Genomic DNA, 27944 nt, shown 5'->3' on the forward strand with positions numbered 1-27944 from the left:
GCCCCCCCCGTGGGGACATCACCGCCCCTTCCCCCCCGCCCCGGGACCCCCCCAGCTCAGCCCCCCCCGTGGGGACATCCCCGCCCCTTCCCCCCCGCCCCGGGACCCCCCCAGCTCAGCCCCCCCCGTGGGGACATCCCCGCCCCTTCCCCCCCGCACCGGGACCCCCCCAGGTCGGCCCCCCCCGTGGGGACATCCCCGCCCCTTACCCCCCGCCCCGGGACCCCCCCAGCTCGGCCCCCCCCGTGGGGACATCCCCGCCCCTTCCCCCCCGCCCCGGGACCCCCCCAGCTCGGCCCCCCCCGTGGGGACATCCCCGCCCCTTACCCCCCGCCCCGGGACCCCCCCAGCTCGGCCCCCCCCGTGGGGACATCCCCGCCCCTTCCCCCCCGCCCCGGGACCCCCCCAGCTCGGCCCCCCCCGTGGGGACATCCCCGCCCCTTCCCCCCCGCCCCGGGACCCCCCCAGCTCGGCCCCCCCCGTGGGGACATCCCCGCCCCTTCCCCCCCGCCCCGGGACCCCCCCAGCTCGGCCCCCCCCGTGGGGACATCCCCGCCCCTCCCCCCCCGCACCGGGACCCCCCCAGCTCGGCCCCCCCCGTGGGGACATCCCCGCCCCTCCCCCCCCGCACCGGGACCCCCCCAGCTCGGCCCCCCCCGTGGGGACATCCCCGCCCCTTCCCCCCCCACCGGGACCCCCCAGCTCGGCCCCCCCGTGGGGACAGCCCCGCCCCTTCCCCCGCCCACACCGGGACCCCCCTCCCGAACTCGGCCCCCCCGTGGGGACATCCCCGCCCCTACCCCCCCACACCGGGACCCCCCCAGCTTAGCCCCCCCCCGTGGGGACATCCCCGCCCCTCCCCCCCCCTGCACCGGGACCCCCCCAGCTTAGCCCCCCCGTGGGGACATCCCCGCCCCTTCCCCCCCACCGGGACCCCCCCAGCTCGGCCCCCCGTGGGGACATCCCCGCCCCTTCCCCCCCCGCACCGGGACCCCCTCCCCAACTCGGCCCCCCCATGGGGACAGCCCCGCCCCTACCCCCCCACACTGGGACCCCCCCAGCTCAGTGCCTCCTTCAACGGGGATGTTCCCTCTCCTTACCCCCTGCACCGGGACACTCCTTCAGGCCCTTCCCCCATACTGGGATCCCCCAGCTCAGCCCCCCCTTCCCAGATGGGGACTCTCCCTGCACTGGGACCACCTCAGCCCCATTGAACTAGGACCCACCCCCCTTCTCCTAAATCTGGGACACCCCCTTTTGGAACTGGGACACACAAAGACCCCCTCACCACTACCCCCAGGATTGGAATCTCCCACCTCTGTGAAAAATGCTGCCCACTCAGGTATCCTGGTAGGTGTGAAAGGGGATGAGTGGAGGAGGATGACCCTACTGCCCAACAGCAGGACAAGGAATTCAGGGACAACTCAATCTGCAGAGCCCAGGGTGTGTAAGGGGACAGGCACTGCAGGTGCAACAGGATCAGAGAAGGAGGCAGCAGCTTTAGGTAACTGGGACCAGAACTGGGGAGTTGCTATCGTCCTACAGACTGTTTCTCTTTTTACGAGCACCACATATTATGAAAACAGAGGAGGAGGACTTGTGGCACCTTAGAGACTAACCAATTTATTTGAGCATAAGCTTTCGTAAGCTACATCCGATGAAGTGAGCTGTAGCTCACGAAAGCTTATGCGCAAATAAATTGGTTAGTCTCTAAGGTGCCACAAGTACTCCTTTTCTTTTCGCGAATACAGACTAACACGGCTGTTACTCTGAAACATATTATGAAGGAATTCTATTCTAGTCAGATTGTATCCATCATTGTGATATCCAAATGCCTTACTAGGCATATAACATGTACAGTCAAGAGCGTGCATGTGCACAAGTTTCATGGTACCATTCGGTATGCAACAAGTTACTCCATAGCCAATATGAATCATTGGGTGTGACACTCAAAGTGACAGACTTCACAATGTTATCGAACACCTGTGAGCCACAGGAACTAACCACAAGAGATGGGACTCAATGGTGAGGTCCAGGAGCCACACCCTTGTAAGAAACTCACCCACTCCCCATCCCAACTTCTGAAAATAGGGAAAATGTTGAGATTCCTACAGTTCATGGACCCTGCTCGGGGCTCCATCTTTCAGTCTTTATCTAGCTGCGGGCTAGAATATACCAATCATCCTCCACCTGTTCCTTATCCTTCCCACCAAACTACTTGAAAGGAAGTTCTTGACTACTCTACCACTTCCCCTCTATGTTTTTGAGTCTTCTCCCATAAATAGCTCTATCTTCTGCCTCTGGCATTGTCCATAGCTGATCCAACCAACAGCAGCATGAAGCTGATATCATACTTGACAGTTTCTGTGAAGAGTACCTACGAAATTGACCAGCCTAGTTAGTTTCTCTGTAATTGCTTTACTGTCATCTCCTTCTCTTTGCAATCAGGCTGCCTTGCAATCATGAGGGCTAGAAACTTACATTTCTGCTGAAGTTGCTGTCTTAGATTCTCATGCTCACCAGTTCCCACTGGTTAGCTCCCCTCTCACAAGAGAAGCCAGCACATACTGGCATATCTCTGGAGACATCTGCTAAATGCAGCTATGGTGCCAGTAGGATACAATTCCTAGGACTTAGTGTCTTTTTTTAAAATGTAAGCTTTTGTGCCAAGTTAAAAATATTCCAAAGCTAGAGGATTTTCCCCATCAGATTATTATATGGGGACAAACCAGAACCCTGGATCCAAACATGCCTGAAATTTGAGAAGTTCTCAAAAAATCCCTAAAAATATTTTTTTAAAGAGAATTCAAGGCACCAAATGTGACCCAAGAGCCTCAATCAAAGTAATTCTTTAAAATAATTTCTGGGTATAGGCAAAACTTTCAGAGCTAAAATTGAGAACAGGATTAATACCAAGAATACCTACCTTTGTACTGGTTTCAGAGTAGCAGCCGTGTTAGTCTGTATTTGCAAAAAGAAAAGGAGGACTTGTGGCACCTTAGAGACTAACAAATTTATTTGAGCATAAGCTTTCGTGAGCTACAGCTCACTTTATTGGATGCCACAAGTACTCCTTTTCTTTTTACATTTGTACTGTTAACAGTTCCTCGCCAGTATTTATGGAGGGAGAGCAAGAATAATGAGTTAGTGATCCCTTCATGCTCACTGAAGTCTAATCCTGGTGCTTTTGAAGCCCCATGCTGCCAGCTTTCCCTATACTTCAAGGCAAGCAGCTTTTTGCACCCAACACCAAAGATGTTTTACTTTCAGTTGTTTACCAGAACACATGCACCAGAAAATAGCTACCAGGAAGTCTAATTTTCCAGAGAAAGGCAAGTACACAGTCTGTTTGATTCACCCTCTCCTCTTGATTAAATATGATCTGTCAGTAAAAGTTACTGCCAGTGGCACCAAATGTGCTTCCTCGCCAGCCGCTGTAGTCACAGACTATTCACGTACATGAGCCTATTGTCCTATGTAGCTACAGTTGTGGTTTTATTTTTGCCCTCTGAAGTTCTAAAGAAAAGTTTCCCTATGTTCTAAAAAGCTGCCTGCACAAAGAACTTTTGACTGTAGTGACCCCAGCTGGTAAAGCACAGCCAATTGCAACTACAGGATGCTCTGGCCAACAGGCTGTTCATTATAACATGAATATCATTTACAAGATCCCATGCAATCTAGCATCCAAAGCTAATCCCTCCCCTTCATTAGTCTCCCCTCCCACATGCCAGTACTGACCACAGAGGTCCAGAACCTGTCCCAGCTGCAAAATTAGGATTTAAGCCAGACTTTCACTCTATTCCAGAAGGCTGAGACCATCAAGGAGGAAGGGAGTGGGTTTTGGAGGGATAGTTGCTCCAACCCATCATGAAAATGCCAATCGCTAAAATTGTCTCTGGTCCATGTCGGTACCGATGCACATTGGTGCTGTTCGGCAGCAGCCATCACTGGGTGATCAGCGCACTACTACTTCAGGCTCCTCACAGCAGCTCTAATACAATTTACTAGATTATTCAGGTTTCAGAGCAGCAGCCGTGTTAGTCTGTATCTGCAAAAAGAACAGGAGGACTTGTGGCACCTTAGAGACGAACCAATTTATTTGAGCATGAGCTTTCGTGAGCTACAGCTCACTTCATCGGATGCATTCAGTGGAAAATACAGTGGGGAGATTTATATACACAGAGAACATGAAATAATGGGTGTTACCATACACGCTGTAACGAGAGTGATCAAGTAAGGTGAGCTATTACCAGCAGCGGGGGGGGGGGGACTTTTTGTAGTGGTAATCAAGGTGGGCCATTTCCAGCAGTTCACAAGAATGTGTGAGGAAGGTGGGGGGGGATAAACATGAGGAAATAGTTTTACTTTGTGTAATGACCCATCCACTCCCAGTCTTTATTCAAGCCTAAGTTAATTGTATCCAGTTTGCAAATTAATTCCAATTCAGCAGTCTCTTGTTGGAGTCTGTTTTCGAAGTTTTTTTGTTGAAGAATTGCCACTTTTAGGTCTGTAATCGAGTGACCAAAGAGACTGAAGTGTTCTCTGACTGATTTTTGAATGTTATAATTCTTGACATCTGATTTGTGTCCATTTATTCTTTTACGTAGAGACTGTCTAGTTTGGTCAATGTACATGGCAGAGGGGCATTGCTGGCACATGATGGCATATATCACACTGGTAGGTGTGCAGGTGAACGAGCCTCAGGCTCTCTTGTAGCCACTAGCTTCAGATTTTTGCCCCCAAGCTTCATCCCACCACCAAGAATTCTACAAAACAAGTTTTTAAATGGACTATGTAACTTTTTAGAGCTCTGACAATGGGAACCCTACTACAAAATCCCCACCATCTGCAATTACAACAACTGACTTTAATGGTGGGATTCTTTCTACGTGCTGAGGAGGCAATGCTGTTTGTTTTCAGGAGTGCTCAACACCTCCAGATTCTGTGGAAATCAGTGGAAAGCACAGCTGTTCAACACTGCTGAAAACCAGATCCACTGTGTTTATGGAATATTTGCAATGTTTCGTGCTCCACTGTTCTACAATTGTACAGGACTCTTCGCTATGCCAAAGTCACTGCCTAGGTTGTGGGAGTTTTAGTACTTATGAAGCAGTGACTACAAGAAGTACAACTCTGCCAGTTACTCTGGGCCACAGCACTCCTGGTTATTTCTGTCCTCAGCTGCTCAGGCAATTCTCTCACTGCTCCATCTCCTTCTGTTGCACTCATAGTCCTCTTCTGGTCAGAAACTAAACTGCTCCAATTAATATCATGGGTTTATGATGTGGAAAAGCCTCACTCCACATTAGTCTGTCACTAATTCTTGCAGAACAGTGTTTTGTATTGCAGGATGTTCTAATAGGTTTGATACAATATAGTGTGGGTTTTTGTCTAGTATCTTTCACTAAAGGCTGCGCAGCGTATTCTATTCCATATATAGACTGAGACAAGGAAGCTACTTACACTGTATTCTAGAAGCAGTTGTGCTAGAGGAAGGAAGGCCAGTTTTTTGAGGGGTTGGAGGAAGACAATAACAGATGAGATGGGATACTGAGGCTCCAGGAGTAAAGTTGTATTAACAAAACTAGGTTTAATTGTGCAATGAGTTTAGATAATACAGAGGGGAATCTGTAGAATGTGTCAAATTGAGCATTAACATAAATTCATTAGGCATTCAAGTTACATCGAGGCTGAATTCTAAAACATTCCTGTTGGTCTGAAAGTAGAAAAACTAAGGAAAGGTGGGGATATTGAGGGTATAAAAGAAGACTGGATGGGTAGCAACAGAACAGTGAGAATCAAGGACAGAGGAAGCTATCTGGAAGATTACAAGAAACAGGGATTCAGCTAGAGAGTTCAGTTCCTACTTATCTATGCCCAAGGTAAAAATCCAAAGAAAAGGGCTAGAGGGAGGTTTCCAGCAGAGGCTATTTATAGCCCAGCCTTAAACAACAAAGACACATAAACCCTCCAAAAAAAACATTTAAAAATCTTTGAAGACAAGACAAGGAAGTATCAACTTCTCATTCTTCAAGGTTAGAGTAGCTATCACAGGACTAACCTTGGCCTACCCCAAGGGCAACAAAAATGATCAGGGGTATGGAAAGGTTTCCATATGAGGAGCAATTAATCAGACTGGGACTTTTCAGCTTGGAAAAGAGACGACTAGGGGGGATATGATAGACGACTACAAAATCATGACTGGTGTGAACTGTTAATCCAATCTGTCTCTTCATCTTTCTCTGTTCATTCATCCATCATTTAATTCACTGCATAACAAGCTCCACTGGAACAAATTACCTGTCAGGCTTGGCCATTGGCCATAGCACTGTAGTCACTGCTGTGAAAAGGAAAAGGAAGCTGGGGCCCCAAAACAGAATCTCTTTTCCCTTACCCTCAGTCATGAAGCTTGTATGCTGCTATGTTCGAGTCTCAGCATTCCTGGCAAGTGAGGCCAAGGTTTTACTTTTCCGGATTTTGTATTTTTTCACATATATTTTTGATTCTTTAATTACCCCCACAGAAAAGTCTTGTGTCCTGCTAAAAATCAGGAGATTCAAAGTTTTCTCTCCCCCTCCCCCTGAGAAATCTGCAGAAGAAAGGGGCTCAAAGTACAGCTGAATGGACCACTATGGCCCTCAGAGCGCAATACGGTGGTGTGTGGCTGCCCTCTCCCTTTCAGCACCAACCAAGGGGAAATGCTGAGCATTGCAGTTTATTATTGATGGCGAATTCAGCCGGATGGGCCATTTCTATTCTGCTCACAAGGAGGAAATATTAGCGCTCCCTGCACTTAACTTTTATTTTAAAACATGTAATTACAAATCATTTTTTGCCCACAGTGCTCAGAGCCCTGGCACCTTGTAAATGAAATGTATAGCTCTGTGATAGGTTAGGTATACTAGGAAGAGTTGATCTGCTACAATGAAACATTAGTCTGCCTTATTCGCTATTAAAATGGGGTAACAGTATATCTATATCTTATCTACACATGCCTATCTATATCTACTTATCTAGCATGAGACTGATAGCTTTGACTACAGGGAGCACAGCTCTGCCAATGCACTCCATTCAGCACTGCAGCATCCCCTGTTATTCCGGTCCTGAGTCCACCCATCCAAACTTTGCCAAGGGCCTCAGTCTTAATCTGCAGCACCTCCATCCCTTCCAGCTCTGTGAGCCTCCCCTAACTAACTCCCGGACTAACCGTTGTGCAATGGGTGTGCATGCACAGGTACAAAAGAGCTAGGGAAAGAGCAAGTTAAAACCACTTCCTAGTAATCAGTTACCTATAAGGACTTCATTGATTTAGACACAGTCAGTGCCAAACAAACATGTACATTGCAATTTACACTTCAAGTGCAATGAGTAATAATTACAGCCATTGTTATCGCTTCTTGTTTCCTTTTTCTACATTTCATTTAAGTCTTCAACAGTTCTCTAGCATTAAGCTGGGCTTGTACTTTATTTATCTGTAAAGACGCTTTGTTCCTTTTGCAGTGCAGGCAAAATATTGCGGTTTTGAGCTTTTAGAAAGGTGTGCAGTTGTCCTGGGATGCTTGAAATCCTGGGAGTTGTATCCACAGCTCTTCAGGGATGCTGGAGTTTCGGGGCCAGTTGGTGTAGGGAAATCAGGCACTGGGTGCAAAGTCTGACTTTGGTCATAGAAAAGTTTGCTGGTCTCATTATAGCCCCTGTTTATATACTGTACATCACAAAACTTCAGAGCAGTTTGGCACAACTGTCAGTCCTTGTCCAGGAAAGGCTCTGGATTAGAACAGCTTGGGGATGGTGCAGCTGTCAGGACTGAGGTGCATTAGCGCTGCTGTTTGGGGAAGCATGCACACCGCTTACCAGCCCAGAGCACTGCAAAGCAGCACACGCCCAAATGTTCATGTGTGGACACTGTGAACAGCACTCAGGCCAAAGTGCGGCAGCCCAGTGTTGCAGTTTGCCTCTCTTTGGTCTTGTCATTGCTGCCCCTTAATTGGGACAGACAGAGGCAGGAGAATGGAATCCAGCATAAAGTAAAACAGCCCGCCAAAAAGGTGGATGGTGGAAACTAAAATGGGCATCAGGTGACCAAAGAGTGAGCAGCCTGAGGCAGTATTATCTGCCAGAGTAAGAGGGGTAGCTCAGGGCCTTAGCGCTCAGTTGTTGTGTGGGCTGGGGTTCAAAGAGCTTTGTATGCTTCCACTCTAGATGTTAACGGAATCCAGCTTTTAACTCTAACAACTGACATCAAAATCCACAGGAGATGAGAATGTGGGGCCTGATTCTCCACTACCTGGCACCTTGCACAGCCATTTTCATGAATGCAAGATCTGGTGGCATTTTATGCACCCTTTTCGCAGTTTGAAATGACAAGGTAATAAAGAAGCAGGTCTTGAATTTTTTCAGTTTTCTACCCCAGGCTCCTTCCTGCCCCTCTTCCTGCTCACTAACACACTTCCGCCCCATCCCCGCCCCAACACACCCATGCACTCAGTAAAAGACTTTGGAAACAAGACTTGTCAGTAAGTGATTCACCTGGACAGTAGAATGACCATGGAAACTTTTCTTATTGTACCTAGAATTCAAGGTCTACTTGCATCCCTGGGCACTCTGCCATTCCATTCACTACAGGGCAAACATCCCTGAGATGAATTTGACCCGAGTATTTAGGTGAGGAGAGGAGCGTCTATGGATCCCTGGCCCTATATAATTTTTTGGGGGGGGAGGGAAGAGAGGAATTATCATATCATTTTTCAGAAAGCTGGCAGTCCTGCAAAGAAAGAGGAGTGGGATTTGAAGGGAGTAAATTCAGGCACGAGATGTAAATAATGCAAAATGATGCCGTTTTCAGATGAAATCTACAATAAAACCCAAGCCTTTAACTCAGAGGGTGTCCTCACCCTCTCCTAGGTCAGTAAACATGGAGCTGAGTGCTCTGACCTCATCATTAAATTTTTTTTCACCAATAAATCTTCATTTATCTGTGTCTTTCGTTCATTAAGGACGTTCCACAGAACTTTGTTGTCAAGGTTGCCCAGGGAAACTGCTGAATTAACCTCAAGTGGTCTAGCTGTTGCTAACGGCAACGCTCTAGCTGCATCTTCCCATCAAACAAGAGACAGGTGTGCTAGCTACATATTTAAAAAAATAAATAAGTGGCCAATTGCTTGCGGCCCTGACTTTATGTAATAAATATTAATCTTCAACCAGCCTGCATTGTGTGTACATGGGAAAAGTCTGCCAGATATGATGAGAATTCATTGCTGCTGTAAACATCAAGGGAACCTCTAGCTCAGAGACAGTCACAGAGGAACATTTATGCAGTGCTTTCTTTAGATTTCTTCCTTGTGGCAGCATCTTTCATATCCTTCCCCATCAGGCAGCATAACCAAAGAATACATTAATTCTCCTTCCCCATCCCATCAAAACTGGCCAATGTGGGCGACACCCAGATTAATGACAAGCAATGAAAAACACCTCATCAGTATCTTCTAAGTACACTTGGGAAATTATACAATTTACTCTGATTTTTTGGAAAAAGCAATAAATAATACAATAATTCAATAAACAGGTGATTTCTAGGAATTTCCACTGCAGGATATGCACCCCGCTCTGCTGTCACTTTTGTATAGGGAGATTGGGCACAGGGTGCAAAGTCTGACTTTGGTCACAGACATATTTGCTGGTCTCAGGTTCCCAAGTCACTTAGGTTTAAAAAAGGTACCCAAGGTGACTTGAATCACTAAAGGAAGCCTAAGATCACCCTCGTGGCTTTCAAATATTGGTCAAATATTTCCAAATGAGGGATATCACATATGTGACAGAGGAGGCCAGGGTTTCAAATGGTATGGAGTTCATTTATTTTAAACGTGTATAAAGTTTTCTCTAACCTCACTTTTAAGATTCTAGGTTTCTATTATTATGTATCACTTACATGGCACTATTAGTGTATAAAGATCTGCTTGGGTTTTCTCTGTATGATATTCACCAAATGATGGTTTGCAGGTGTGGAAAATCACACTTAGTTTTGATTCCTTTGATCCTTCCCAGATTCATCTTCAACTTTTAGATTTAGGTATCTCAGGAAATTCTCACTCTTGAGTGGTCCTTTATGCACATTATATTTGGAGGGGTCTTCTGAGCTACCTCTGATGCCTAAATGCCATTTCATACATCCAGCAGAGTCATAAATATGGAAATTCAGCACACAGTACATGCCATTCTTGTGGCGCATTCCATATAAGCTGAGACAGTAATCACAGTTCAGTTTCTAGTGGGCAGGTGTCCACATCACAAATCCACCAGGAATATGTAACAATGTGCAGTCACTACCAGACACAGCTGGACTGAAAACAGTGGCTTCAAAGTGAAAGTCTCTAGATCCCATTATTGATCACCAGAACCACTCTGTCTCTTGCTGACATTTTGCTAGTATGTAATTTACATTTCTCATTGCTGTATTTTAAGCCATTGCTCCTTGATCAGCTGTCTCTGCCCCTGTAAAAGCCTTCACACTGTTCATTCCCTCTATTATTGGTAGTCACTTCTTCTGCCTCCCCTTATTTTCCTTTCCCTTACACTGGTATCATGGTTAGTTCCCTTGTAGAGTTTCTCTTCTAACCTGCAGCTGATGGACCAAGTGTAATCCGTAGCATCATAAAACACATCCTCCTTCTAACCACTGGGGAAGGACACAGGTGATGAACTGGAGGATTTTATTGTTGGCGAACTCAATAACAATTAATTGTCCTTTCCATAATGGGTAGAATTTTTTAAAGCACCCAAGTGACTTAGGACTAGTGGGACTTTGGCTCCTAGGTGTTTTAGGTGCTTTTGCAAATGTTACTCAATATACATAATATTCGAATGTCTGTCCTGAAGCTGTACTGGGGATCATTCTCTGCAAGAGAAGGTTACGAGCAGTTACACCACTCTCAGCACCTTCCTCTTGCTGATTTAACAATGGCATTGATCGTCTCCCAAACCACCTTGGCCAGAAGGAAGATCGCAACTATGACACAAGGATGGTATTTAGAAAGTGGGACTCCTCAGGGCTTCAAAAGGGATATAAAGGACCTAAATCCCTCTTTAAAAGCTAACCCCTGAGCTGTCAGATTAACAAAATAAAGCTCTTTAAATGGCTACAGTATTCATGCAATGTGTGATTCAGCCACTGAGAAATCAGGACTTGAATCAGGGGAACCTTTGTGCCACAAGTAAGCTGAGAGTGAGACTGTGTTCCTCCTTTAGGGCTGTCCTACTACATAGGGAGTGGATATTTTAGGAGAATGGTGTTAGGATATAGTGAGGTTTCCATCTCTCCGTACCTCTTTCAAATCCAGACTAGGTAAACAGTCGTTTTCATTTGATGACTATATGGTGGCCTGCGTGGAGTGAATGTGGTAGGTCTCAGTTCAGTTCCCAATGGATAGCTGTCCGCATCACACAGCCAGGAATAGGTACGAACTGGCTCCTTTGTTATCACTGAGTCCAAAAACCGAATGACATTCTCTCTCTCCTGCGCCTAGTCGTGTATAGAAAACTTCGGTCTCTAAAAACTAGATTCAATTTTTTCAAATATCTTTGACTAAAGTTAAGCATTTAAATAAGCAACTTCATTTTTCAGAGATGCTGAACACCTACAGTTCCTATGGTCTTCAATGGAAAATCACTGGGTCAATTATCTGGATACCTAGATACAGATTTAGTGGTCTGATTTTCAAAAGTGCTGGGCACCCAGCAGCTCCCACTGAAGTCAGTAAGAGGTTGGTGCTGGGAGGTTTAGCACTTTTGAAAGAACGGCCATTAGGTACCTGATTTCAGGCAGCCACGTTTGGAAAGTTTGGCCTATGGTTGTAAACTGATGTGTGAGCACCCCCTATTGGCCAAGCTGCAGCTGAACTAGTATAGCCTTTTTTTATAGAACAGTGTTGATAGAACCAAAGCTGCATATGTCCAGAAAATGATGTAGATAAAATGAGCTTCTTAATTTCAGCACCGTTAGAAATACAGGGGGAAAGACCAATGTTTGCCAAACTGACGAAACTGGCAACTAAAGAAATGTCATTATAATCCTAAGAGGGTGTTACAAATAATGGGGATAAAAATGACAACGTATTTTTTAAAATATTTAATAGTCTTTTTATAGTTCCAGTTTTGATAAACCTTTTTCTTATATATGTAAAGTGTATATAGTTCTTCTGACAAATATTTTCTCCAAAGCAAATGTTAAAAAAAAGTAAATCACTGCCAGCAGCCCAAGGCTCATGAGAAACCATACAGCAACAAGACACTCAGATACTAAAATGTTGTGCACCAGAGAGGGAGATCAAACCTTACTGCAGAACCCAGTGTCCATGATCACACGTGAAATAACAAACCAGTGCAGATGAAAACCTCAGCTGAAACAAATCTTAAATAAAATAAATCTTGTATTTAGATTGAAAGCTCTATGTGCTTGTGAGCTCTTTGGGGCAGGGACTGTTTTTTGTTTGTACACTCCCTAGCACAATGGGGTCCTGGGCAATGACTGAGGTCCTAGATGCTATGATAATAAACATAACAAATTCCAGTCCAGTGAGGCCCAGCACTGCTATACTGAATGATATCATCTCACTGCAATGCTGTGCATCATCGTAAGAATGGCCACACTGCGTCAGACCAAAGATCCATCTAGCCCAGTATCCTGTCTTCCGACATAGGCCAGTGCCAGACTCCTCAGAGTGAGTGAACAGAACAGGGCAATTTATCGAGTGATCCATTTCCTGTTGTCCAGGCCCAGCTCCTGGCAGTCAGAAGTTCAGAGACACCCAGAACATATTGGTTGAAGCCCCCCCATGCGTTGCATCTAAAGAACTCACTGAAACAACAGGTCATCAAATTATACCAAACTATCATCATATTGCACCACAACATTGACACACCATGGCACCAAGAAGTTATACTGAAAAAAGAAGTCTCCACACGGTGACTCTGGACCAGCATGATAATCAAAGTGCTGTCATTTTGGGTCGCCAGCCTGGGCAAAAATGTCATCTCACAACAGCAACATGACCTCCAGCAGGGTCCAATGCAGCCCAGCCCAGCCCCCTATGCCTGTCATCATGATGCCCAGTGCGGTGACATCATCAGGTTAATCCACGGCCTCATTGCAGATGAGGTCATCACGTCAGCACACGCCTCATTGCTCTGTGATGACACGTGGTTTGCTCATCATGCTGTGCAGTGACGTCATCACTCTGCGCCACCGCCGCGTCTCCAACGAAGTGTTTACGTCACCAGGCGTATCAGCGTTCTGCGGGGACACTTTGTCTCGTCACCATGCTGCCCGGTGACCTCATCAGGCTGTGCCATGTCCCATCGCCTCACCAAGGCCCTCCCGGGCAGCCCCCCCGGCTCTCCCCGCGCCAGGGCCCCTCGGCGCCCCCTACGGGCGGGGGTAGGGAAAGCCTGGAGACGGGCTGGGCGGGATTTCCGGCACAGCCGGCACGTGATTGGTAGGCGTGGGGGGCGGAAGCGGAAGCAGCGTAGTGCGCAGGCGCAGCGGCAGTCTGGGGCCGCGGGGGAGGGACGCGCCGCCCGCCCGAGAGCGAGATGGAGACGCGGGGGGAGCCGCAGCCAGCGTGAGTGAGACAGACCCGGGGCCGCCCTGCGCCGCCTCAGGCAGCCGGGGGCGCGCGGGCCGGGCCGGGCCGGGCCGAGCCGAGTCGAGCCGCTCCCCTCCCCCGGGCCGGCGCGGGGCCGGGCCTGCTCGCGCCCCCGCCCCGCGGCCGCTGCCCTTTGCCGCCGGCCGGGGGCGGTTCCGCTGCGGAGCCGCGGCCCGTCTGTCCCGGGCGGCGGGGAGACTCCGCCCGGCCCCTGGAGCGGCCGCTTGGTCGCTGGCTCCGCAGCGCCCCGGCCTGGGAGCGGGTCTTTCTCCGGCTCTGCCTTTGCGCCCCGCCTGCTGCCGTGCCCCGAGGGGGCCGCATCCCCGACCGCCGCCTGGGGCCCCCTCCCTGCAGGGTCCTGCCGCCGGGGACCCCGCCTCGCTCCCCGGCGCGGCCAGGGCCAGGGCGGTGGCGGTGTCCTGCTGTGGGCGAGGGAGCGAGGAGAGGGTTGTGTGTGTTTGTGGGTCGGCTTGGCCGTTGGGTACTAACCCCTGGTGTGCAGGGAGGCGGCCGCTCTCGGGAACTGGGGGTGGGGCATAGGGAAAGGGGACCGCTCCTCCATGAACTCACCGTGAGCTGCTCCGCCCTCCTGCCAGGGTCTTTCCCCAAAACACAGGTGAGAAATTAAGTGTAAGCATTGTTATCACTTTGTGTATAACCATTGAAGGTTATTACATACATGACACTTGATTTTAAAACCTTTCCTCTGTACACGAGGGATTTTGAAGGCCTGGGCAATAGTTATGCAGAGTGGACTTCTGGATTATTGTTTTTTAAAACCATGAGTTGTGCTTGTGGCCAGTCTGACCAACGGCCTCTTCGCTTCACAAGCAAGTTCGATCTACTCTGTGCCAGACTCTACCATCAAACACAGCCATAATAACAGGATAGGATTCCAGAATCTGTTCACATCCTGGGTGGAATGAGATTCTCAATCCTAATGGGTTTGGGTAGCAAGGGGGAGGAATACTGTAACACACAAGTCCTGACTTACTGCGGCAATGTTTCTTTTATTCTTTTGGTGTTTCTTTAAAAGCTAGGTGAATCTTCTGGTGAAAGATGTTGAGTTGACAATCAGGAGACGGTAGTCCTCTGTCCCAAGAACAGGCAGCTTTCTCCAAACTGTACCTGCCAATGTGTTTCAACGGAGCTTTGAAAGGAACCCTTTCAAATGATGAGAGTAGCTGAGTCTCATTTGCTGTATGACAGGTTTCAGAGTAGCAGCTGTTAGTCAGTATCCGCAAAAAGAGCAGGAGTACTTGTGGCACATTAAAGACTAACAAATTTATTAGAGCATAAGACTGTCAGGCTACCAACAGTCTAGCCAAGGTCTCGTTATTTGCTCTGCTCCTGTTGCCATCTGGTGGTGCACAGGACTTTATAAAATTATTTCTAAGGGGGTGGGAGTGGGGATTGTTATTTGAGGCAAGAGGAGAAATGTAGAATTTGTATAAACTGTCTCCTAATTTACCTTAATGGTATATAAATGTCCATAATTTAGTCTTACTGATCCACTGAGTCTCAAATTTTGTATAACCTCAGGTTTTTTTGCACAGTCTCTTTGCATCAGGGATGCACTATTAGCAAAATTATCATCATGTGACTTTACAAGGGTAAAATGGAAATGATGTACATCTGTAGCTTTGAATATGGAACTTCGGACCTTCCCGGGTTATGATGCCATATGTCTCTAAAGAGGGACTTTCACACTGGGACATTATCTGATGCAGTTATGCCACTTTTCTCCTTTTGCTGTAACTATCAAATATTTGTTTCAAGAGACGACACTTTTCCTCACAACTTGGCTGCTGCTGTCTAAAAAGTCATCGTTCCTACTTCATTGTGGGATCAAGTTCCAGAGGAGGAAGCTGACTGGAAACTATGTTGTTCTTTGTAATCATAATGGGTGGTAGGGGTAAAGAGAAGAAATTTCTGTTAAAGGATAGAGGAGAATTCTTAGACCTCATTCCACCTTGTTGCAAATTGATCTATATTCCTGAAATGCTTCCGGTAGTATACTTCAGAGCAGTCTCCTGGTCCAGACTACAGGGAGCTCTAACTTCTTGCTCACACATCTGGAGGTGTAAAAATCCTTTGTCTAGTACAGGATCAACCCCATATGCTTGAGTATGGGAGACTGTCATCTGTATTATGATCCACCCATTTTCATGTCTGTTTCCCATTACTTTGTATTTCTCAGCATCGCATAAAGTCACTTTTGGGTCTCTGATGCTATGTGTTCTAGGCACATTAATATTATGCTAGAAGAGGGACTGGCTGTTGTGGGGTGGGTGGAAACTAATACACTCATGGAAAAATACCTGAACCTCTCAGCACTGTAATGCTCTTTGCCACTGCAGGTGAAAGTCACTGATCAGTTGATTAGGTGAGACTTTATTCCCCACATACACCTGCATACTTTGATACCACGAAACAGTTATCTGCGGCAGCCAAAAGGGTTTCGACCAAAGTTCTTGCCAAAGGTATTGGTGGAGATATGGTGGGACTTTTAAGTGATAAGTGTATTTAGGGTTATTTAGGTTACTGATTCAAATCATGTGACTGAATTTTTAAAGAGCTGGTTAATTTCATGTCCATTAGTAATAGCTATAGCTCAGATCTCATCTTCAGGACTCATTCCCCTCTTCCTGTACTGTGCTGTATTTAAAGATGAATTGGATGTTTATATGGATAACAAGAATATTGGCTCTATAAACTATGCTGCCCCAAAAAAGCATTGGAAGGAATATAAAATCTCATGTTTCAGGTCTTAAGACAATCTCTGACTGTTAGGGGTTGGGACAAGACTTTCATGAAGTCTGATAATCCTATGTCTTTCTGCTGTGGAGTTCTTGACCTTCCTCTCAAGCATTTGGTGTTGGCCATTGCCAAGGACAGGATATTGGATTAGATGAGCTGACAACAAGTCTGAACCAGTATGGAAATTCATATGTTCTGTAATCGGTGAATTAAGTTTTCTCCTTTCTCTGAAGCATAAGCTATTGGCAACTGCAAGCCACAAGGCCGGATGGAGCTATGGTCTGATCTGGTGTGGCAGGCTTTTCTTGTGTGCAGTAGACCTTTTACTTCATTCACTCTAGGGCAACATTGACCCAGAAGGCTTCAGGAAACTTGAAACTGTTTTCACCAAAATGAGTAAGTGCTGTTGTGCGTCAAACCCTTTCTCTCCATAACAATACTTTTATCTATGGTTGTCAGCCATTAACATTAGCACTTCCTGTTGTGAAGAGGGCATATGTTGTGTGAGCCTAGTTTTGGCAAATTCTCCTTCCAGTGCTAGGGTGCGTGTTCTGCTCCTAAATGCAGGGATAAATGTGTACATAACGGTGTGTGACTTCTTAGCAAGAGTCATTTGAGGCAAAAAAAGTTAGAATAAATATTGGTATCAGTCGCCTCTTGTGTCAGAAAAGGCTTGCTTTGTGGGAGCGCTGTGCGCTCCCTCCTGTTACTCGCCTTGGAGTTCTTTGTGTACATGTGTAGCAGTGAGAGTAATGCACAGTGTGTACGTGGCACATGAACTTTATAGAGCGGCTTGTAAATGTTGTGATTCAGTTATCTGTGGATAAAGCAGTTATGCAGGTTGGACTGTTACATATAAAAGAACATTCCAAAATTGTTCTTTTATAATAATACAATAGAGCAGGGATCAGCAACCTTTCGCATGCAGCCTGCCAGGGAACGCTACTGGCGGGCCAGGTCGGTTTGTTTACCTGCAGCATCTGCAGGTGCGGCCGATCACAACTCCCACTGGCTGCAGTTCGCCGTCCCAGACCAATGGGGGTTGCAGGAAGCAGCGTGGGCCGAGGGATGTTTCCCTGGCAGGCTGTGGGCCAAAGGTTGCCAATCCCTGTAGTAGAGCCCACTTCGATAGTCAACTTGGATCACTAGATCACTCTGTTTCTAATGGTATGGTATGAATGTCCTAGGTTTCACTGCATCATAGTGAGCAAATTGCAGTTCTGGAAACAGTGAAATCTCTTCTAGATGAGAAAAATGACTTAATTCTAAGAATATTTCGCAGTATATGTGTGCGCATGTATAAAGCACAAATTGAGAGAGAATGCAAGCTTACAGAGCAAGATAACATTAACTATCACTAATGATATTTTGTCTAAAAAGACTTCAAAAGAAATTACTCTCCCCTCAGCTTGTATTATTCTATATACATTACTCAAAGGGAAGCACTAGTCTGTAGGGTTAAATATGAAAATACTTTAGAGCAAATATTTTTAAATGTAATTTTATGATTTATGATCTCTGGCACTTGGATATGGGCATTCTCTTTCCCTATTTGCATGTGCCAAAAGGGACCACCCTGGTCTCTCTACATTTTGCATCTAACATAAAACTAGCTATACCAAAGTAAGGGTTCTTAGGTTTTCACCCAACTTGTTTCAGGGCTGCATATTTCAGTCCCATTCCTTTCTTTCCCAAGGTATATTCCTGTCTGTTTCCTGTGGAGAATACCATTAGCCAGCACACTAGACCAGCATACTGGCTTCAGAATAAAGTTTTTTGTCTTATTACACAGAACTGCAGCTAAAGACGTTTCGGAGGTGCCAGCCCCGTGTGGAATTCTAATGTTTTCTGCTTAGACCCTCTTGGGCCAATGGAGCTAGTACATTGTCTTTTGAAACCAGTTAATCCATCTGAAGTGTGTATTTGCAGTTGCAGTCTGGGTATTGTACAAGTAGTGGCAAATCCTGTGATAATTCGCATGTATACTGTGTTATAGTGAAACATGAACATGGGTGAGATAGGTCTCAGAGCAGCAGCCGTGTTAGTCTGTAGTCGCCAAAAGAACAGGAGGACTTGTGGCACCTTAGAGACTAACCCATTTATTTGAGCATGAGCTTTCGTGAGCTACAGCTCACTTCATCGGAGGCAAGATCCGATGAAGTGAGCTGTAGCTCACGAAAGCTTAGGCTCAAATAAATGGGTTAGTCTCTAAGGTGCCACAAGTCCTCCTTTTCTTTATGGGTGAGAGAGGTGCTCCTGCAAAGATTGCACTAAAATGAACTTGATATTATTATTAAAAGGTTGTTTTCACCTGTTTGGATGTCACCGATCACAAGTCGGTAGAGTGGTTTCAAGAAGATCACGCTGCAGGGACAATTTGGGGTTCCTGCATGGAATAAAACTTGCTTAAGTGAGTCTTCCAGGCATATTAGCTTTCAGCAGAACAGATGCAAATTGTTATTAGTTATAAATGTCTGTAAATGCAATTCTTTCAAGCGAAGCCACTGCTGGTCTTGACTCCTTGTACGAGTGCATGACAACAGCTCTGGCCTCTTGAGAGTCAGAACTTGATTTTGATCTTCGATGTGTAGCTTAACATGTATTAAATGTTCTTTCAACAGGAATAGAATGAGCCAGGGAGACTCAAACCCAGCAGCAGTTCCACATGCAGCTGAAGATATTCAAGGAGACGACAGATGGATGTCGCAGGTAAAACTGATAACACAGCTGACAAATTAGATAGAATTCTCTTTACTAGCAGATTGTGAGGCAGTCAAGTGCATGATGAGCAAAATACAGGTGCTTACATATCTGATTCTGTGGCTGGTGCAGCTCAGCCCCCCAGATGTTAGCAGCGTCATTGATGAGTTCCAGTAACCTACCACGATAAAACAGGCAAAAAGCAGCTTTGTGGCATGACCTGAAAATCACATTTTGAAATAAAGTTCCAGAAAGATATTTCAGGTGGCTCACTAATTGAGAAGAATCGCCAACCAGTTTATTAAAAACAAATAAGCTGGAGAGCACTGAAGTGTGTAATATAGCCAGGCAGTGACAAAGCTGAGAAAAGTTGAACCCAAGTGTCTGGACTTGGAGTCTCCTGTTCGTACCACTAGATTATTAAAGCTCCTCCTAGACGCGGTGAAGTAGTCTGAGGAGACTTGTATTGTGACTAGCCAACAACCTGAATGACCCATAGATTTAGAACTGCTGAACACAGTATCTGGAGCAAGCACCTCCTTCGTGTGGGGTGTGTAGTATAGCCTGAGGGGCTCTGTGTTGTAAAGGAGTGGCCATTTAAAATGTCAGAACTTGTCTATGCCAGGGAGAGAGCAGGCAGGGAGGAAGGTCCAGCAGTTAAGGAGTTAAACTAAAGATACATGCCTGAGGGGCAGACAGGATGGAAAGTCACAAAGTTTGGCAGCAGAGGAACTGGTTGAGCAACTCTCACTTTCTGTGTATGGGCTACAGATACCAAAGGGAAACTGACAGCTGGAGCTTATGTTGCTGCTTTCTTTTAAACAGCATAACAGATTTGTCTTGGACTGCAAGGACAAGGAGCCCGATGTGCTGTTTGTGGGTGATTCCATGGTGCAGTTGCTACAGCAGTATGAGGTATGGCTGGAGTGGATGAAGTTGTGGGGTTAGATGGCGGAGATGGTGCCTCCCTATCACTTCTAGTCCAGTAACTGGTGAACATATGCAATACTGACAGTGCCTCCTTGTCCTCCGGCCCTTTCTAATCTTACCTCCGCTTCTTCTTCAGCTGCTTTCCAAACCTTGATCACTTCCGTTTCCCTGTGCTTGCCCCAGGCTTCTCCAGTCCTATCCCGTCAGCCACTTTGAACCTCTACCCCACCCCTCCTTTCCCTGAGGTCACTTGCCGCCTTCTCAGTTTCACTGTACGCATCCCTATTTCTGTCCCTCTGTCTCCCTGTTGTCACTCTCTCTTCACTCTCTGCAGTCACTGTGTGAGCCCTTTTGTAGATTTAAAATGAATTCTATCCTCTCTTCTCCCCACACCTTCTGTATTCTAGATTGTGCCCATCTCACTCCAATGTGACTGTTTTTCACTTGGTTTTCAATAATGAAGTTTCCTTATCTCACTATGGTACAAATATGAAACTTAGTGCGTGTATCTCCTTAGCCAGAGAATTTCAATGTAACCCTCTTGCATACAGTGTTCTAGCATGCTTGTCCCTCTGCTGGTGTAGAGACTGTGCTATTGACTATCCCAATGTCCAGAGATTAGGAAAGGCAGCAACTAGGATGTTTTAAAAAAATGTATAAAATGTTTTGAAAGCCCTTCGTCCACTGTTTCATCAGTGATGGCTACCAAACTGCTTTGCACTGAAAGTGTTACTTTCCCGTGTGACTCATTTGGTTCTAGACTTCTAACTTCCCAGGCAGTAAAAGGAGTTCCTTTCCCTCCTCCAAAGTCCCATGTTTAGCAGAGATCTGATTCTGGCCTTGATGGCCTGGAGATGGCTCCCTTCCTGGGCCATCGACATCCCTCCTGGATGGGTTGAAGGAAAATTGCTCTGTTAGCTCCCTCTTTTCTCTATGCCAGGACTGAGTTCATTAACTGCTGTGATTCCACCTCTTCTGGCGCAGAGAATGTGTAATGCTTCCACTGGCAGCACCTCTTCTCCCCTGGAGTATATCTTCACTCACTTCAAATGTATCATTACCTGAGCTACCTCTTTATGTAAAGCGTTTTATTTTTGTTGCTGAAGAATAACACTTGAGCTAAAATATTGAATTGGTTCCTGGTTTCAGATATGGCGAGAGCTTTTTTCACCCCTTCATGCATTGAATTTTGGGATCGGTGGGGACACAACAGCTCATGTTCTGTGGAGATTGAAGAATGGTGAATTGGAGAACATTAAACCCAAGGTATAAACACATACAGAACTGGCTTTTATGTTTGTTTTTTCATTTCAGAAAAAAACTCTGAATATTATCTAGTACGGAGCTGAGGACACCAAAATACAGTCCCTCTCTAACCAATGAACTCTTAACTGCTTCTTTAGAGCTCCTCTCTAAAGGATGTTTATTTACAAGGAATGTACAGAGTCCTGTGCCTCTGAAGACAGAAGGAATCAAGTAGCAAGAAACACCTTCTTTTGCTTATAGCACCAAAAACTAACTCTTCATTCTGCACCCTGACCCAAAAACCACTCCTTAGGTTCTTTCAGGGCCGGACACTGCATTTAGCTGTTCCTTCAGATTGTCGAATTTTTACAGCTATATTAATTGAAGGGTGCATTCGTACCTATCCATCTCAATGAGATTGTAACTCAGGCCACAGCAAGGTTTCACGCAACTCATAGCACATTCTAAATGATGTACAGTGTACCGGGGTGTTGTCATACAGGGTGTTTCCAAATGCCTACTATAGATAATGTACAGCACAGGTTCAAGTTTGGTCACCATTGTCAGGCATATTGGTGACCCCAACATAAGAGGTTAAGGCTTAAAAATAGAGAGATGCTGTAAAAGGGTTTCATTTGAGAGCCAAGACTGTAGCTGGTGCTTTACAAACAAATAAGCCTCTTCTCCTGTGACGCTTATAGTCTGCTTCGTACACATCTAGTATGCTGTAAGGACAGGCAAGATGCAAGGTACTCTAGGGGTCTGAATTGGTCACTAAACACTGTGCAGAAGAAGTGTTAGATATCTGTTCCTGTGCTGATCAGGGTAGCTTCCCTTAACGCTGTGACTCTGGTTCTGTACTGAGTGAGAGAGAGGAGACTTAAGTTGATAAGAAATGATTCAAGAGTCAACAAAGCTGACAGTCTGGGACTTTTAATATTTAAGCCTAACTCTTAATTGTTTTGTCTAATTGGTGGAAGACAGTCTAGGTCCCAGCTGTTGCCCTTTCCACAAGAACTAGTATGGCTGCTACTGCCCCTCCTGTTTGTGTATCTTGAGTGGAGTGGTAAACCTGCTGCCCAGGTTCTGTTTCCTCTTCACAGGTCATTGTCGTCTGGGTTGGAACAAATAACCATGAAAATACAGCGGAGGAAGTAGCAGGTGGAATTGAGGCCATCGTGCGGCTGATAAATATCCGACAGCCACAGGCCAAAGTTATTGTATTGGTATGCACATCAGAGGGTTGTGATCACATAGCACCGTTGGAACAACCCATGTCGTGTGCTGTTTGCACCCCTGTCCCAGTGGTGTTGGGTGTTACCTGTACGTTTTGGGGGGAGGGTCATAACTTATTCACAATAATAAACACTGTAGGAAGGTTTCTCCTGTTCAGAGGGCTTTGCCAACATTATCTAACTTTCTCAACCCCTTCAGAAGAGTATTATCTTCTCATTAGAGGCATCTTTGTCCCAGACAGAGAAACGGAAGCGGTGAAATCACATGAGAGATGAGAATGATGGAGACAGAGCTGGGACTGGAACTTGATCAATACCAGTTCTGATCCTGTGCTCAAACAGCATAGACTGTCGTCTTCTGCTGTGGGAGTTGCATTACCAACGATTAAAACTGCATAGAAAGAGGGCATAAGTAGCTAATAAGAATGCTAATAAGAATTGGTGAAAAGAGGAGCAGATTCTGCCCATGTGTCAGCAGTGTCCTTCAGACTGTTTTCATTCATGTTTCAAAGTGGGGCTGGATAGGGCTGAGGCAGATGTGCAGGGGAGGAGTGCCACCCATGGGCTGGACCCTCATTCTGAGCTTTAAGGGTCTAAGCCTAGAAAGAGAGTTATTATATTGTCTGAGTCGCTTCAAAGCTCTCTTCTTTGCTTCCTTCCTATATCAGAGCTTGCTACCTCGAGGCGAGAAGCCAAACCCTTTGCGGCAGAAAAATGCCAAGGTGAACCAGCTGCTAAAAGCCTCGCTCCCAAAACTTGCCAGCGTCCAGCTCCTGGACGTCAGTGGGGGCTTCGTGCACTCGGATGGCGCCATCTCGTGCCATGACATGTTTGATTTTCTGCACCTGACGGGAGGGGGCTATGCAAAGATCTGCAAACCCCTCCATGAACTGATCATGCAGCTACTGGAGGAGACCCCTGAGGAGAAGCAAGCTGCTCTGGCCTGATCAGCTAATATCAGTGTTCAACGTCATCCCGGCCCCATCAGATCAGTTCTATCACTGGCACTACAGAATCCTTCTTTCTTAAAGCACTTTCCATTGTAGAATGTTACTGGATGTTCGTATCTAGTGTTTTGAGGGGGAGGGCTAACGTCAAACTGGTCTTGTACATAAAAGGGCAGGGCTGACTGGTTTTACTGCAGGAAGAAATTAGCTAAAGAAGATTTTTACTTTTAAACCATTCCTCATTTAAAATGAGAACAAGACTGTCACCTCTGTGCCCCTCCACATGCATTATTCCTCTACGATGCCCCAAGAACCCTATTAGCCTGACTCTAATAACCCATATGCAGTTCTCGGTTTAGCTTTTCCTTTCCCTAGGGATTATACTCTTATGTATTAGCTTGGGAACCAGAATTGCATTCCACTCACTAGAAACAAAACAACTGCATTTTTTTTTCAAAAACCATTCCCACCTTTAGAAGTTTTATTTACTAAGGTTTTTTTAAGAGACACTTGTTGCTTTCTGGCTCTTTGTTTTTGAAGCAGCATGAGACTAAATGTAACTGGAATTCAGAAATGTAAAAAACCAAAGTGTTAGTTGAGCTGAACTCATTTAACACTCCCAAAATATTGTTTTGTTTCACAAAGTCTGTTCGCTGTGACAAACTTCATTCCATTGTTGCTTGGGCTGTGGGCAGTCTCATTTGGGTGCTGTTGAATATCATGTCTTCTATAGTACCTGTTCTTTGGTTTGTGTACAGTATTGGAAGCTTTTAACAGTTCTTTGGTTTAGGAGCTTAGTTTTCCAGCAAACATCAGACACAAGCCGGTCAGAAGCGTAGAGTTGACAGTTCATCCCGCGGGGAGGGCTGTGCTACAGGATTCTGCACAGGGCTGTTCATGTTCATCGTTCCAGTTTTTTTAAAGTATGACTGTTACACTTTTTTTTTTTTTTTTTTTAATCCATACTCAGCCCCTCTTTGCAAGGCCGGAACCAATCTAACGCTTTACCAGTGCTATGGTGTATATTTCTTTATTGCTTCTGTTTTACTTGTACAAACATTTTATTCAAGCAAATAAGGCCTTTGACGGTAAAGAATTGAGTCAGTCTGTAGCCTTTTCCTCTCCTGGACACTGTCCCTTTCCCCTCCAGCAAATGGAGTTAGTGTGGAGAGTGGCCTGTTCATAGGGACTCTGTCTCGCTAGAGCTTTTTATACGAGAGCTAATTATAATCTGTGTAATGACTATATAAAATTGTCATTCATTTAAAGGTGAACAGGAAAAAAACATTCTTATCAATAAGAAACTGTTTGAGACCCAATGCAGAGCCTTGCTACTTAAAAAATAAAAATACTTTAACCAAGTTTATTCTTCATTGACTTACCTACCACAATTGGAGTTCAGCAGTGGTGTTATCGCTAGTAATGGTCACACCACCACTTGCTAAAATACAACAGCCAAAGCAGGCTCTGCACTGGTTGACGTGTTCATGAAGACTGCAACCTTCAACTGTCATGCTGCTTTTTGGCAGGTAAATAAAAGAGGAAATGATTTTTGTTTTACATTTTTGTTAAACAGGAGGTCTACCTAGATTGCTTTTTCTACCCCACTACAAAAAGACGTACATATGTAGTATATATAGCCTGTTTGCCCTTTTATTCTAGTAAAAGGTTCTGTTTAAGGCAGGCTTTAATCTAGCATTAAGGAATGCGTTTATGTCCCCATCACGCTTCTCTGCTGCTGTAGGATTTGTCATAGCAGGATTTCTGCCTGGATTGCATGCATAGCGTGTGTGTGTGTATGTGTGTCTCCAGTATATGTGATCCACACAGAGGTGTGGAGGAAAGCTGAAGAATCCCACTTCCCAGAAATAAAGGTTCAAGTTTGATAGTGCTCAGTGGGAGAGGAGTCATCCTGGTCTTACCTCCTCAGGCCAGCGTGGGTTGGGGGAGTGTTCCATGGGCCCAGTCATCATGTTTGTTCAGCAGCACCACTGCCTTCCCTTCCAACAGCTTGAAACATTAACGGTAGAAACATCATTCAGCTCTGCTGAAAGAATGGAGGCCTCAGCACAGGAACTTGGGGGTGTGGAGCAGAGAGAGCAAGCAGATTTTAAAACAAAGGTTGGGGAGGAGAAGATTTAGCAGGGTGGTATGGGCCCACCTGTAGCAAAAGTCGGGGGATGAAACAGGACTTCGGTCTTTACTAGTTTTTGAGGATTGTAGGCTTTTGTTGAAAGGTACCATGTTTGTTTGACCCATGCACTAAATGTCTCTCCATGGTGTCACCACACTGGTAAGACAGCTACTTCCTGGCAATCTAGGTTTTTTTTTTTTTTATAGAAAGCTCTAACTCTTTGTAACAGTGCAGTGTGTTTACAGCTGAGGCTATCTTCAGCTGTGAGCCAGAGCCCTTTGGTTTGGTGCTGATTGCAGTGGTGTGGGTCTGGCATGTTGAATACACATTGGTTGGGCAGGGGCAGGCTAGCTCAGGTGGCTCTCCATGCTCAAGGATGTTTTGCTGAGGTGCCATGTTGCTTATACATGGGTCAGCATTCGCCACCTTTCATCTCCAGTCTGCACTGTGTCTTTCCCAGCTGCATTAACCACCTCTGTGTGTGGCCATGGCAGCGGCTGCTGTGGAAAGGAAGGGCAGCTTTCTTCCCTCTGGGACATGGAAGCTACTGTCCTGTTGCCACCATCTAGCAGTGACCAGGCCATATCCCAGTGTAACCACATATCCTTTGGGGAAGGCAAGGAAAGAATCTTTTTCTCATTGTACCAAAATTAGAGCCTGGTTCTGAGAAGTACTGAGTATTTGCAATTTCAACTGTAGGGTGCTTGCCACCTCTTGGGATCAGGCCCAGCAGACCCCAGTCTGGGTGCTCCTGTGTAGCCTTTGTGACTTCTTCCATTGTAACTGGCTGATTGTGAAAGAACTGACCCTTTCTAAACTTTTAATTTTTTTAAATAATCTAGTTACACGTTTACAGTTGTATGCTGAAGCCTGGAATCTTGTCTGTGCTGTGGTGTATGAGCATTGCCAATTTTATATTTATTGCAGTGAAGAAAATGCAAAGGAAATGGTGTGAAAGGAAGGAGAGAGTCCTTGTCTCTGAACTCGTATGTGGGTGCAAGCAAGGGGACTCCAGGTGCAGGCTGGGGGACCTCAAAGGCTGGAAGCTTGCACAGTATGTAAAATCCAATTACAGCCCTGCTTCACGGTGACCTTCCTTGGGGGCGCTGCCCACTGCTGGGAGCTGACTGAACCTTCCCCAGGAAAAGCTGTGATTCTGCTTTGGCAAAATGGCATTGACTGGTAGAACTCACTATGTTTAGTGCATATTTCAATATAAATGTAAATGTTTCACCCCAATGAGTTTTGGTGTGCGTCTCTCTCTGGTTTCAGTCTCTCTCTGGTTTCCCTGTGTGTGCGTCAGGGGTGGGGAGGTGTCCAGAGGGTTCATCAGAATGTGTGGAGTGATGCACAGTGGCTAATGGTGGCAACCTGTCATCACCCAGGGGTAATGCATTGAGAAGGGTGACATCTGATGGGGTGAAAACCTTTATCAGGTAAAAGCTGGCTGTATTCATCCCTGTGGTATTCCGAAGAAGACTCATCTAAACCTTCACTTTTAATTTAGTTTCCTGTGTGGTGAGATGCACTCTGATTCTCTGTTCTCATCTGATTTAACAAGGACCTGTTTTTTTAAAACTGAGTTTAGGTTTTGCACCCAAAACTCTGCTCTTTTGTTTTCAGATTGGGGGGGCCTACGTTGAACACTAATTAGTATTCAGTGATTATTTGCGGGGGTTCAGTATCCCTGAGATGGAAGAGGAAATGAACTTTTGTACTGATGTTGCTTTAAAATCAATCTGAAGGAGGCAGTATTCTGAATCTGAGCAAGAGCCTGAGAGTCAAACTTGGGGGAGTGGTAAATAATGAAGAGGACAAGTTGCTGATACACAGTGATCTGGATCACTTGGAAACTGGGCACAAGCAAACAATATGCATTTTAATAGGCCAAATGTAAAGTTATACATGTAGGATCAAAAAAAGTAGCCCATCCTTACACAGTGTGGGGACTCTTATCATGGGACGCAGTCACTGAAAAGGACTTGGGGGTCATGGTGGATAATCAGCTGAACTTGAGCTCACAGTGTGACCCTTGGGGATATAGAGGAAATATCTAGTAGAGGAGAGAGGTTATTTTACTTCTGTATCCAGCATAGGTGTGACTGCTGCTGGAATATTGTGTCTAGTGCTGGTGCCCACAATTCAAGAAGGCTGTGGATAAACAGGAGATGGTTCAGAGGGGAACCGCAAGAATGACTGAAGGATTGGAAAACATACCTTATAGTAATATACTCAAGAGAGCTCAGTCTGTTTAGTTTGAGAAGGTTAAGGGGTGACTTGATCACAATCTATAAGTACCCCCATGGGGAACAGAAATTTGATAATGGGCTCTTCAATCTAGCAGAGAGAGGTA

The 27944-nt window shown here is 45.9% G+C and overlaps 1 protein-coding gene across 3 annotated transcripts; it reads left to right on the forward strand.

The window, feature by feature from the left end:
* Positions 1 to 13497: 13497 nt before the first annotated feature.
* On the forward strand, positions 13498 to 26830 carry PAFAH1B2 (platelet activating factor acetylhydrolase 1b catalytic subunit 2). Of its 3 annotated transcripts, none has more exons than XM_084612081.1 (6): positions 13498 to 13616; positions 19022 to 19109; positions 19926 to 20015; positions 21180 to 21296; positions 22379 to 22501; positions 23179 to 26830. In XM_084612081.1, the coding sequence occupies exons 1-6, from the start codon at positions 13588 to 13590 to the stop codon at positions 23455 to 23457; spliced, it is 726 nt and encodes a 241-aa protein (XP_084468207.1). In that variant the 5' UTR covers positions 13498 to 13587; the 3' UTR covers positions 23458 to 26830. The 3 variants fall into 3 exon arrangements, with proteins under 3 accessions (XP_084468207.1, XP_084468208.1, XP_084468209.1); XM_084612082.1 differs by lacking the exon at positions 13498 to 13616 and adding an exon at positions 13937 to 14256; XM_084612083.1 differs by lacking the exon at positions 13498 to 13616 and adding an exon at positions 16754 to 16796.
* The last annotated feature ends 1114 nt before the right edge of the window (positions 26831 to 27944 follow it).

This window comes from Lepidochelys olivacea (genome assembly GCF_965140295.1).
Source record: "Lepidochelys olivacea isolate rLepOli2 genome assembly, chromosome: 22".
NCBI lineage: Eukaryota > Metazoa > Chordata > Testudines > Cheloniidae > Lepidochelys > Lepidochelys olivacea.